The 14,555-nt window shown below is 39.9% G+C and overlaps 2 protein-coding genes across 2 annotated transcripts; both read left to right on the plus strand.

Moving 5' to 3' along the window:
* Positions 1–1,780: 1,780 nt before the first annotated feature.
* LOC138851614 (uncharacterized) lies at positions 1,781–3,638 on the plus strand. The gene is made up of 2 exons (XM_070080906.1): positions 1,781–3,553; positions 3,612–3,638. The coding sequence occupies exons 1-2, from the start codon at positions 1,781–1,783 to the stop codon at positions 3,636–3,638; spliced, it is 1,800 nt and encodes a 599-aa protein (XP_069937007.1).
* Positions 3,639–3,862: 224 nt separating this feature from the next.
* On the plus strand, positions 3,863–13,435 carry LOC138851615 (uncharacterized). The gene is made up of 2 exons (XM_070080907.1): positions 3,863–4,397; positions 13,094–13,435. Exons 1-2 carry the CDS (start codon positions 3,955–3,957, stop codon positions 13,314–13,316), a joined length of 666 nt encoding a protein of 221 aa, XP_069937008.1. The 5' UTR covers positions 3,863–3,954; the 3' UTR covers positions 13,317–13,435.
* The last annotated feature ends 1,120 nt before the right edge of the window (positions 13,436–14,555 follow it).

The following is a 14,555-nucleotide window of genomic DNA, read 5'->3' on the forward strand; positions in this document are numbered from 1 at the left end:
ATGTTACAGTCTGACACTTGTAATATTATACATGTTACAGTCTGACACTTGTAATATTATACATGTTACAGTCTGACACTTGTAATATTATACATGTTACAGTCTGACACTTGTAATATTATACATGTTACAGTCTGACACTTGTAATATTATACATGTTACAGTCTGACACTTGTAATATTATACATGTTACAGTCTGACACTTGTAATATTATACATGTTACAGTCTGACACTTGTAATATTATACATGTTACAGTCTGACACTTGTAATATTATACATGTTACAGTCTGACACTTGTAATATTATACATGTTACAGTCTGACACTTGTAATATTATACATGTTACAGTCTGACACTTGTAATATTATACATGTTACAGTCTGACACTTGTAATATTATACATGTTACAGTCTGACACTTGTAATATTATACATGTTACAGTCTGACACTTGTAATATTATACATGTTACAGTCTGACACTTGTAATATTATACATGTTACAGTCTGACACTTGTAATATTATACATGTTACAGTCTGACACTTGTAATATTATACATGTTACAGTCTGACACTTGTAATATTATACATGTTACAGTCTGACACTTGTAATATTATACATGTTACAGTCTGACACTTGTAATATTATACATGTTACAGTCTGACACTTGTAATATTATACATGTTACAGTCTGACACTTGTAATATTATACATGTTACAGTCTGACACTTGTAATATTATACATGTTACAGTCTGACACTTGTAATATTATACATGTTACAGTCTGACACTTGTAATATTATACATGTTACAGTCTGACACTTGTAATATTATACATGTTACAGTCTGACACTTGTAATATTATACATGTTACAGTCTGACACTTGTAATATTATACATGTTACAGTCTGACACTTGTAATATTATACATGTTACAGTCTGACACTTGTAATATTATACATGTTACAGTCTGACACTTGTAATATTATACATGTTACAGTCTGACACTTGTAATATTATACATGTTACAGTCTGACACTTGTAATATTATACATGTTACAGTCTGACACTTGTAATATTATACATGTTACAGTCTGACACTTGTAATATTATACATGTTACAGTCTGACACTTGTAATATTATACATGTTACAGTCTGACACTTGTAATATTATACATGTTACAGTCTGACACTTGTAATATTATACATGTTACAGTCTGACACTTGTAATATTATACATGTTACAGTCTGACACTTGTAATATCATTATTATATTTTATATTATTTTTTTCAGATGATGGAAGAGAAGGAAGTGAGTCAGTGATGAGCGTCACTTCTTGTGCTACTGTTAACAGCAGCAGTAACAGCAACAACAGTAACAACAACAGTGAGTCAGTGATGAGCGTCACTTCTTGTGCTACTGTTAACAGCAGCAGTAACAGCAACAACAGTAACAACAACAGTGAGTCAGTGATGAGCGTCACTTCTCGTGCTACTGTTATCAGCAGCAGTAACAGCAACAACACCAGCAACAACAGTAACAGCAGCAGTAGCAGCAGCTGCAAGACCAGCAATAACAACAACAACAGCAACAGTAACAGCAGCAGCAGTAGCAGCAGCACCTGCAGCAACAGTAACAGCAGCAGCAGCAGTAGCAGCAGCAGCTGCAGCAACTGTAACAGCAGCAGTAGCAACAGTAACAGCAGCAACAGCAGCAGTAGCAACAGCTGGGTCTCCATCAAGCTCCTAACATCACAGTATAAGTGTCATAATACACTATGGCTGATCAACAAGTGTTTAATGGCTGTAGACTTGTCAAGGCTGTTAAGATCTGTGCCAGAAATGTCTTGTATAAGACATTTCTCTGGGGAACCCCAGACAAACCTGCCAGTATGAAGCTGGATCATTACTTAAACAATATAAATGTTCCAGTAACATCAAAAACCTTTGATAAAACACAAAAAGAGATGATTAACAAGAGTCCAGATGGATCAGAGTTTGATGTATCACTGTTGTATCTCAGCATCAAACTCGCCTGTAAGGATGTAGCTCCAGTCAATGATCAAAAATGGTACACTGAAGGTAACATAATGGAGTATTACATTACTGCAATAAAGAACATGAGGAACAATGTTCTTCATGGTCAACTTGCAGTTATTGATGAAAAATATAAAGAAACCTTAAATAATCTTCGTGAGTTGTTAACTGGTTGTTTTAAGACATCAGGAGAGAAGTATGGGAGAGACCAGGATGAAGTCAACAAGGAGGTCAAACACATGAATGATGTCCTGGATAAAATCACGACTGAGATTCTTGTAGGAGATGACATACTGATGTATTGTAGTGATAAGGTGAAGCGTCATATGATTAATGACAGTCGTGACAAACTTAAGGAGATCTTCCAGAGTATCAGCTACGTCAACCCGGTGTCTTTTATCACTAGTGACTTCAAACTTAAAGTTGACAAAATCTTTGTAGATATTGAGGTAAAACATGGACAACGTGGACGTCAAGGTCAACATATAAGCTACCAACACCTTCTTAAACTTGCTCAGACTACAGCAGTACAGCAGTACTACAAGCAATATCTCTCACAACAACAACAGCAGTACCATGTGTCAGTCAGTACACCATGTACAAGCACTGACTCACAACAACAGTACCAGACTACAGCAGTACCATGTACAAGGACTGCCTCACAACAACAAGGTACATCTACTCCCCCACATATAATACTGGTTGAAGGTGTGGCTGGCAGTGGCAAGACTACTCTAGTGACGTTAGTAATAGATGAATGGACTCAGGGAGGTCAAGGTAATATTAGTGACTTAGATAATTACGAGCTTCTACTGTGGGTACAGTGCCGGGACCCAACAATGACCTGCTACCAGCAACTCCTGGACAGACTGATGCCAGAAGTTGCTATAAAATTCAAGGATATTCTTCCGAAACTGATGAAGCTTTGCAAGATCTTAATTATAATTGACGGCCTTGATGAAGACAATGAAAGTTCTAGAAGACTTGTCCAGAGTCTATTGCAAGAATTTAAGTACTGTTCTAATATTGCTTTTCTGTGCACTTCACGACCAGAAAAAGTTGAGAACTTTAGGAGAACAATCCCTGCAGAGTATACTGTGCAACATGCAACACTACATGGTATATCTAGGACAAATGTGGAACAATTCGTGCGTCTGAACCACCAGGAGATAACCAAACAAACAGGGAATAACAGAAATACTGAAGAACTGGTAAGGAGAGTGATGAAGTCAGAAGGACTTCAAGAACACTTAAGACTACCAATGAACTTGATTCTTATGATATACATCTGGGACCACGACCCTGACCAGCTAAACTTAACATCTGTCACTCACACGGAGCTATATTATAATATTCATCAACTGTGTAAACACAAGTTAATACACAGACTGACCAACCATCAAGATACAAAGAATATGGATGACACAGAATTAACTGACAAAGTGAACACAATATTGATGAATATATACAAGACATCACTGGAAAGTCTTTCACGTGATCAGTTAGACCTTGAAGTAAACACTGTAGATAAACTGATATCTACCTGTAAACATTTGTGTTTACCCTATAAAGAAGTGTTGTCAGCGTTCCTTTGTTTAAGACCAACATGGACGATGCTGGGGATCAAGGAGCAGTACTCAGCTCCTCACAAGGGTATACAAGACTACTTCGCTGCTCTCTATATTGTCAACAAGATTAAGCAACAGTATTCTACACCTACACCTGCCTCAGCTACACCTGCACCTGCCTCAGCTACACCTGCCTCAGCTACACCTGCCTCAGCTACACCTGCCTCAGCTACACCTGCCTCAGCTCAACTACACCTGCCTCAGCTACACCTGTCTCAGCTACACCTGACACACCTGTCAGTATCAGAGGAGTGTTAGAAGCCAGCATCAGGTCAGGTGAGGTAGACATGAACAAGTACCAGAATGTTGTGATACATGTGGCTGGGCTGTTGCACCTGGAACTAGACCAGGTACCTGAGACAGCTGCACGGGAAGTGGTTCATCTCCTACAAGAGTCTGGTATGAGAGACAACGACCAGTGGCTCCACCTCCTTGACAACACTAACATGTCTCCAGTAATTGTCAAAGAAATATCGCACTTATTTAACACTAAAGAAACAATTGAGGTACATGATGGACGTGTGAGAAGCTGCGTTGCTCTCCTGCCTCACCTCAGCTCCTGCAAGGTGGAGATTGAAATCCATGGTGACCCAGGTGACCTGCCTGACCTGCCTGACCTGCTGGCTGCCCTCACCCACCACCATTGTACACAACTGGAACTGAGGCACCACTACCATCATGCTGACACAACCACCACTGATGACAACCTCCTCGAACTTCTACCGCATCGGTAAGTTGTTATTATTGTTAATAATGTTAATGTTCATGATAACATTATCTTAACATTATTATTAATGTTAACAACGCTACTATACATATATGATAAAATTATCTTTATCTTAACATTATTCTAAATGTTAATAACGTTGCTGTATATTATAACATTAAAGTTGTTTTAACATTATGGGTGTTAACATTGTTGTTTCTGGTGTTAACACTGTTGATGACATTAACACATTGTTGGTGTTAACATTGTTGTTGGTGTTAACATTGTTGCGAATGTTAAATTGTTCAAATTGTTAACATTGTTGTTTTAAAATTGTTGTTGGTGTTAACAAAGTTGTTTGTTAACATTGTTGTGTTAACATTGTTGTGTTGTTAACATCGTTGTTGTGTTAACATTGTTGTTGGTGTTAACATTGTTGTTGGTGTTAACATTGTTGTTGGTGTTAACATTGTTGTTGGTGTTAACATTGTTGTTGGTGTTAACATTGTTGTTGGTGTTAACATTGTTGTTGGTGTTAACATTGTTGTTGGTGTTAATATTGTTGTGGTGTTAACATTGTTGTTGGTGTTATCATTGTTGTTGGAGTTAACATTGTTGTTGGTGTCAACATTGTTGTTGGTGTTAACATTGTTGTTGGTGTTAACATTGTTGTTGGTGTTAATATTGTTGTTGGTGTTAACATTGTTGTTGGTGTTAATATTGTTGTTGGTGTTAACATTGTTGTTGGTGTTAACATTGTTGTTGGTGTTAATATTGTTGTTGGTGTTAACATTGTTGTTGGTGTTAATATTGTTGTTGGTGTTAACCTTGTTGTTTGTGTTAACATTGTTGTTGGTGTTAACAATGTTGTTGGTGTTAATATTGTTGTTGGTGTTAACATTGTTGTTGGTGTTAACATTGTTGTTGGTGTTAACATTGTTGTTGGTGTTAACATTGTTGTTGGTAACATTGTTGTTGGTGTTAACATTGTTGTTGGTGTTAACATTGTTGTTGGTGTTAACATTGTTGTTGGTGTTAACATTGTTGTTGGTGTTAACATTGTTGTTGGTGTTAACATTGTTGTTGGTGTTAACATTGTTGTTGGTGTTAACATTGTTGTTGGTGTTAACATTGTTGTTGGTGTTAACATTGTTGTTGGTGTTAACATTGTTGTTGGTGTTAACATTGTTGTTGGTGTTAACATTGTTGTTGGTGTTATCATTGTTGTTGGTGTTAACATTGTTGTTGATGTTAACATTGTTGTTGGTATCAACATTGTTGTTGGTGTTAACATTGCTGTTGGTGTTAACATTTTTGTTTGTGTTAACATTGTTGTTGGTGATAAAATTATTGTTGGTGTTAACATTGATGTTGGTGTTAACGTTATCGGAGGTGTTAACACCGTTGGTGTTAATATTGTTGTTGATATTAACATTGTTGTTGGTGTTAACTTTGTTGTATGTGTTATCATTGTTGTTTATGTTAACATGTTAACATTGTTGTTGTTAACATGGTGTTAATATTGTTGTGATGTTAACATTGTTGTTGGTGTTAACAATGTTGTTGGTGTTAACACTGCTGTTGTTGTTGGTGTTAACATTGTTAACATTGTTTGGTGTTAACATCGTTGTTGGTCTTAACATTGTTGTTGGTGTTAACATTGTTGTTCGAGCTAACATTGTAGGTTTTAACATTGTTTGTGTTAACAGTGTTGTTGTTAACATTGTTGATGGTGTTAATATAGTTTTTGGTGTTAACAATGTTGTTTGTGTTAACATTGTTTGTGTTAACATTGTTGTTGGTGTTAACATTGTTGTTGGTGTTAACATTGTTGTTGGTGTTAACATTGTTGTTGGTGTTAACATTGTTGATGGTGTTAACATTGTTGTTGGTGTTAACATTGTTGTTGGTGTTAACATTGTTGTTGGTGTTAACATTGTTGTTGGTGTTAACATTGTTGTTGGTGTTAACATTGTTGTTGGTGTTAACATTGTTGTTGGTGTTAACATTGTTGTTGGTGTTAATTTTTTTTTGTAATATTGGTGTTAACATTGTTGCTGGTGTTAACATTGTTGCTGGTGTTAACATCGTTGTTGGTGTTAACATCGTTGTTGGTGTTAACATCGTTGTTGGTGTTAACATCGTTGTTGGAGTTAACATCGTTGTCGTTGTTAAAACTTTTGGTGGTGTTAACATTGGTGTTGGTGTTAACATCGTTGTTGGTGTTAACATCGTTGTTGGAGTTAACATCGTTGTCGTTGTTAAAATTTTTGTTGGTGTTAACATTGTTGTTGGTGTTAACATTGTTGTTGGTGTTAACATTGTTGTTGGTGTTAACATCGTTGGTGGTGTTAACATTGTTGTTGGTGTTAACATTGTTGTTGGTGTTAACATTGGTGTTTGTGTTAACATCGTTGTTAGTGTTAACATTGTTGTTGGTGTTAAAATTGTTGAAGGTGTTAACATTGTTTTTGGTGTTAAAATTGTTGTTGGTGTTAACATTGTTGTTGGTGTTAACATTGTTGTTGGTGTTAACATCGTTGTTGGTGTTAACATTGTTGTTGGTGTTAACATTGTTGTTGGTGTTAACATTGTTGTTGGTGTTAACATCGTTGTTGGTGTTAACATTGTTGTTGGTGTTAACATTGTTGGTGTTAGCATTGTTGCTGGTGTTAACATCATTGTTTGTTTTAATATCGTTGTTGGTATTAACAGTGTTGCTGGTGTTAACATTGTTGTTGGTGTTAACATTGTTGGTGTTAGCATTGTTGCTGGTGTTAACAGTGTTGGTGGTGTTAAACACAGTTCTGTTGATGGTGTTTCGTTGTTGGTGTTAACATTGTTGATGTTAAAATTGTTGTTGGTGTTAGCATTGTTGAAGGTGTTAACATTGTTGTTGGTGTTAACATTGTTTTTGGTGTTAAAATTGTTGTAGGTGTTATTGTTGTTGGTGTTAACATTGTTTTAGGTCCTAACATTGTTGTTGGTGTTAACATCGTTGTTGGAGTTAACACTGTTGTTGTTAAAATTTTGGGTGGTGTTAACATCGTTATTGGTGTTAACATTGTTGATGGAGTTAACATTGCACAGTCTTCTGCTACACAGTCTTCTGCTACACAGTCTTCTGCTACACAGTCTTCTGCTACACAGTCTTCTGCAGCACAGTCTTCTGCTACACAGTCTTCTGCTACACAGTCTTCTGCTACACAGTCTTCTGCTACACAGTCTTCTGCTACACAGTCTTCTGCTGCACAGTCTTCTGCTACACAGTCTTCTGCTACACAGTCTTCTGCTACACAGTCTTCTGCTACACAGTCTTCTGCTACACAGTCTTCTGCTACACAGTCTTCTGCTACACAGTCTTCTGCTACACAGTCTTCTGCTACACAGTCTTCTGCTACACAGTCTTCTGCTACACAGTCTTCTGCTACACAGTCTTCTGCTGCACAGTCTTCTGCTGCACATTCTTCTGCTACACAGTCTTCTGCTACACAGTCTTCTGCTACACAGTCTTCTGCTACACAGTCTTCTGCTACACAGTCTTCTGCTACACAGTCTTCTGCTACACAGTCTTCTGCTACACAGTCTTCTGCTACATCTACACAGTCTTCTGCTACACAGTCTTCTGCTACACAATCTTCTGCTACACAGTCTTCTGTCTTCTGCTACACAGTCTTCTGCTACACAGTCTTCTACTACACAGTCTTCTGCTACACAGTCTTCTGCTACACAGTCTTCTGCTACACAGTCTTCTGCTACACAGTCTTCTGCTACACAGTCTTCTGCTACACAGTCTTCTGCTACACAGTCTTCTGCTACACAGTCTTCTGCTACACAGTCTTCTGCTACACAGTCTTCTGCTACACAGTCTTCTGCTACACAGTCTTCTGCTACACAGTCTTCAGCTACACAGTCTTCTGCTACACTGCTACACAGTCTTCTGCTACACAGTCTTCTGCTACACAGTCTTCTGCTACACAGTCTTCTGCTACACAGTCTTCTGCTACACAGTCTTCTGCTACACAGTCTTCTGCTACACAGTCTTCTGCTACACATTCTTCTGCTACACAGTCTTCTGCTACACAGTCTTCTGCTACACAGTCTTCTGCTACACAGTATTCTGCTACACAGTCTTCTGCTACACAGTCTTCTGCTACACAGTCTTCTGCTACACAGTCTTCTACACAGTCTGCTACACAGTCTTCTGCTACACAGTCTTCTTCTGCACAGTCTTCTGCTACACAGTCTTCTGCTGCTACACAGTCTTCTGCTACACAGTCTTCTGCTACATAGTCTTCTGCTTCTGCTACACAGTCTTCTGCTACACAGTCTTCTGCTACACAGTCTTCTGCTACACAGTCTTCTGCTTCTGCTACACAGTCTTCTGCTACTCAGTCTTCTGCTACACAGTCTTCTGCTACACAGTCTTCTGCTACACAGTCTTCTGCTACACAGTCTACACAGTCTTCTGCTACACAGTCTTCTGCTACACAGTCTTCTGCTACACAGTCTTCTGCTACACACACAGTCTTCTGCTACACAGTCTTCTGCTACACAGTCTTCTGCTACACAGTCTTCTGCTACACAGTCTTCTGCTACACAGTCTTCTGCTACACAGTCTTCTGCTACACAGTCTTCTGCTACACAGTCTTCTGCTACACAGTCTGCTACACACACAGTCTTCTGCTACACAGTCTTCTGCTACACAGTCTTCTGCTACACAGCTACACAGTCTTCTCTACACAGTGTTCTGCTACACAGTCTTCAGCTACACAGTCTTCTGCTCCACAGTATTCTGCTACCCAGTCTTCTGCTACACAGTCTTCTGCTACACAGTCTTCTGCTCCAGAGTCTTCTGCTACACAGTCTTCTGCTACACAGTCTTCTGCTACACAGTCTTCTGCTACACAGTCTTCTGCTACACAGTCTTCTGCTACACAGTCTTCTGCTACACAGTCTTCTGCTACACAGTCTTCTGCTACACAGTCTTCTGCTACACAGTCTTCTGCTACACAGTCTACACAGTCTTCTGCTACACAGTCTTCTGCTGCTGCTACACAGTCTTCTGCTACACAGTCTTCTGCTACACAGTCTTCTGCTACACAGTCTTCTGCTACACAGTCTTCTGCTTCACAGTCTGCTACACTGTCTTCTGCTACACAGTCTTCTGCTACACAGTCTTCTGCTACACAGTCTTCTGCTACACAGTCTTCTGCTACACAGTCTTCTGCTACACAGTCTTCTGCTACACAATCTTCTGCTACACAGTCTTCTGCTACACAGTCTTCTGCTACACAGTCTTCTGCTACACAGTCTTCTGCTACACAGTCTTCTGCTACACAGTATTCTGCTACACAGTCTTCTGCTACACAGTCTTCTGCTACACAGTCTTCTGCTACAGAGTCTTCTGCTACACAGTCTTCTGCTACACAGTCTTCTGCTACACAGTCTTCTGCTACACAGTCTTCTGCTACACAGTCTTCTGCTACACAGTCATCTGCTACACAGTCTTCTGCTACACAGTCTTGCTACACAGTCTTCTGCTACACAGTCTTCTGCTACACAGTCTTCTGCTACACAGTCTTCTGCTACACAGTCTTCTGCTACACAGTCTTCTGCTACACAGTCTTCTGCTACACAGTCTTCTGCTACACAGTCTTCTGCTACACAGTCTTCTGCTACACAGTCTTCTGCTACACAGTCTTCTGCTACACAGTCTTCTGCTACACAGTCTTCTGTCTTCTGCTACACAGTCTTCTGCTACACAGTCTTCTGCTACACAGTCTTCTGCTACACAGTTCTGCTACACAGTCTTCTGCTACACAGTCTTCTGCTACACAGTCTTCTGCTACACAGTCTACACAGTCTTCTGCTACACAGTCTTCTGCTACACAGTCTTCTGCTACACAGTCTTCTGCTACACAGTCTTCTGCTACACAGTCTTCTGCTACACAGTCTTCTGCTACACAGTCTTCTGCTACACAGTGTTCTGCTACACAGTCTTCTGCTACACAGTCTTCTGCTACACAGTCTTCTGCTACACAGTCTTCTGCTACACAGTCTTCTGCTACACAGTCTTCTGCTACACAGTCTTCTGCTACACAGTCTTCTGCTACACAGTCTTCTGCTACACAGTCTTCTGCTACACAGTCTTCTGCTACACAGTCTTATGCTACACAGTCTTCTGCTACACAGTCTTCTGCTACACAGTATTCTTCTACACAGTCTTCTGCTACACAGTCTTCTGCTACACAGTCTTCTGCTACACAGTCTTCTGCTACACAGTCTTCTGCTACACAGTCTTCTGCTACACAGTCTTCTGCTACACAGTCTTCTGCTACACAGTCTTCTGCTGCACAGTCTTCTGCTACACAGTCTTCTGCTACACAGTCTTCTGCTACACAGTTTGTGGGAATGTTGCACCACCTGCACAGTCTTGTGCTGATCATTGTGGGAATGTTGCACCACCTGCACAGTCTTGTGCTGATCATTGTGGGAATGTTGCACCACCTGCACAGTCTTGTGCTGATCATTGTGGGAATGTTGCACCACCTGCACAGTCTTGTGCTGATCATTGTGGGAATGTTGCACCACCTGCACAGTCTTGTGCTGATCATTGTGGGAATGTTGCACCACCTGCACAGTCTTGTGCTGATCATTGTGGGAATGTTGCACCACCTGCACAGTCTTGTGCTGATCATTGTGGGAATGTTGCACCACCTGCACAGTCTTGTGCTGATCATTGTGGGAATGTTGCACCACCTGCACAGTCTTGTGCTGATCATTGTGGGAATGTTGCACCACCTGCACAGTCTTGTGCTGATCATTGTGGGAATGTTGCACCACCTGCACAGTCTTGTGCTGATCATTGTGGGAATGTTGCACCACCTGCACAGTCTTGTGCTGATCATTGTGGGAATGTTGCACCACCTGCACAGTCTTGTGCTGATCATTGTGGGAATGTTGCACCACCTGCACAGTCTTGTGCTGATCATTGTGGGAATGTTGCACCACCTGCACAGTCTTGTGCTGATCATTGTGGGAATGTTGCACCACCTGCACAGTCTTGTGCTGTTCATTGTGGGAATGTTGCACCACCTGCACAGTCTTGTGCTGATCATTGTGGGAATGTTGCACCACCTGCACAGTCTTGTGCTGATCATTGTGGGAATGTTGCACCACCTGCACAGTCTTGTGCTGATCATTGTGGGAATGTTGCACCACCTGCACAGTCTTGTGCTGATCATTGTGGGAATGTTGCACCACCTGCACAGTCTTGTGCTGATCATTGTGGGAATGTTGCACCACCTGCACAGTCTTGTGCTGATCATTGTGGGAATGTTGCACCACCTGCACAGTCTTGTGCTGATCATTGTGGGAATGTTGCACCACCTGCACAGTCTTGTGCTGATCATTGTGGGAATGTTGCACCACCTGCACAGTACCTTTAGGATCTTCCAGGTGTAAGTTATGATGTATCTCCCTGTGGTAAAGCTGAGTCTTCCGTATTATACCCATGTAAGATCACTTATATTATACCCATGTAAGATCACTTATATTATACCCATGTAAGATCACTTATATTATACCCATGTAAGATCACTTATATTATACCCATGTAAGATCACTTATATTATACAAATGTAAGATCACTTATATTACACCCATGTAAGATCACTTATATTATACCCATGTAAGATCACTTATATTATACCCATGTAAGATCACTTATATTATACCCATGTAAGATCACTTATATTATACCCATGTAAGATCACTTATTTTATACCCATGTAAGATCACTTATATTATACCATGTAAGATCACTTATATTATACCCATGTAAGATCACTTATATTATACCCATGTAAGATCACTTATATTATACCCATGTAAGATCACTTATATTATACCCATGTAAGATCACTTATATTATACCCATGTAAGATCACTTATATTATACCCATGTAAGATCACTTATATTATACCCATATAAGATCACTTATATTATACCATGTAAGATCACTTATATTATACCCATGTAAGATCACTTATATTATACCCATGTAAGATCACTTATATTATACCCATGTAGGATCACTTATATTATACGCATGTAAGATCACTTATATTATACCCATGTAAGATCACTTATTTTATACCCATGTAAGATCACTTATATTATACCCATGTAAGATCACTTATATTATACCCATGTAGGATCACTTATATTATACCCATGTAAGATCACTTATATTATACCATGTAAGATCACTTATATTATACCATGTAAGATCACTTATATTATACCATGTAAGATCACTTATATTATACCCATGAAGGATCACTTATATTATACCATATATTATATTATATTATATTATACCACTTGGTATAATATACAGTGTAACATTGTTCACTACCACTTGGTATAATATACAGTGTAACATTGTTCACTACCACTTGGTATAATATACAGTGTAACATTGTTCACTACCACTTGGTATAATATACAGTGTAACATTGTTCACTACCACTTGGTATAATATACAGTGTAACATTGTTCACTACCACTTGGTGTAATATACAGTGTAACATTGTTCACTACCACTTGGTATAATATACAGTGTAACATTGTTCACTACCACTTGGTATAATATACAGTGTAGGTGGTGAGTCAGTAAGAGTGAGGTGTTCATCAGTGTTTTATCCTGTTACAGGAGTCACCTGGAGGTGTTCTGGGGTTGTCTTACTGGTGGAGGAGTCAGACTACTGCAGGAGTGTCACAACCTGAGGGACCTCCACCTGGCTGTGGTGAGTGACCACCATGCTGGTTGTCTCCTGCCACAACTACACCACACTGTTACCTCCACACTACATCAACTTGAGTGGCTCAGTAAGTGTTACACTGTGTACTGTACTCACCTAGTTACACTCACCTAGTTGAGGTTGCAGGGGTCGATTCCAAGCTCCTGGCCCCGCCTCTTCACTGGTCGCTACTAGGTCACTCTCCCTGAACTGTGCGCTTTATCATACCTCTGCTTAAAGCTATGTATGGCTCCTGCCTCCACTACATCGCTTCCCAAACTATTCCACTTCCTGACTACTCTGTGGCTGAAGAAATACTTCCTAACATCCCTGTGATTCATCTGTGTCTTCAACTTATAACTGTGTCCCCTTGTTGCTGTGTCCCATCTCTTGAACATCCTTTCTTTGTCCACCTTGTCAATTAATCTCAGTATTGTGTATGTCGTTATCATGTCTCCCCTATCTCTCCTGTCCTCCAGTGTCGTCAGGTTGATTTCCCTTAACCTCTCCTCGTAGGACATACCTCTTAGCTCTGGGACTAGTCTTGTTGTAAACCTTCGCACCTTCTCTAGTTTCTTTACGTGCTTGGCTAGGAATGGGTTCCAAACTGGCGCCGCATACTCCAATATGGGCCTAACGTACACAGTGTACAGTGTCCTGAACGATTCCTTATTAAGATGTCGGAATGCTGTTCTGAGGTTCACCAGGCGACCATGTGTCTCACTGTGTGTGATGATGCTAGTTGTGTACTGTGTCTTACTGTGTTTGATGGTGCTAGTTGTGTACTGTGTCTTACTGTGTGTGATGGTGCTAGTTGTGTACTGTGTCTTACTGTGTGTGATGGTGTTAGTTGTGTACTGTGTCTTACTGTGTGTGATGATGCTAGTTGTGTACTGTGTCTTACTGTATGTGATGGTGCTAGTTGTGTACTATGTCCTACTGTGTGTGATGATGCTAGTTGTGTACTGTGTCTTACTGTGTGTGATGATGCTAGTTGAGTACTGTGTCTTACTGTGTGTGATGATGCTAGTTGTGTACTGTGTCTCACTGTGTATGATCGTGCTAGTTGTGTACTGTGTCTTACTGTGTGTGATGATGCAAGTTGTGTACTGTGTCTTACTGTGTGTGTGATGGTGCTAGTTGTGTACTGTGTCTTACTGTGTGTGAGGATGCTAGTTGTGTACTGTGTCTTACTGTGTGTGATGATGCTAGTTGTGTACTGTGTCTTTCTGTGTGTGATGATGCTAGTTGTGTACTGTTTCTCACTGTGTGTGATGATGCTAGTTGTGTACTCTTTCTTACTGTTTGTGATGATGCTAGTTGTGTACTGTGTCTTACTGTGTGTAATGATGCTAGGTGTGTACTGTGTCTTAC

The sequence above is a fragment of the Cherax quadricarinatus genome, unplaced genomic scaffold (genome assembly GCF_038502225.1).
Source record: "Cherax quadricarinatus isolate ZL_2023a unplaced genomic scaffold, ASM3850222v1 Contig1228, whole genome shotgun sequence".
NCBI classification, from domain to species: domain Eukaryota; kingdom Metazoa; phylum Arthropoda; class Malacostraca; order Decapoda; family Parastacidae; genus Cherax; species Cherax quadricarinatus.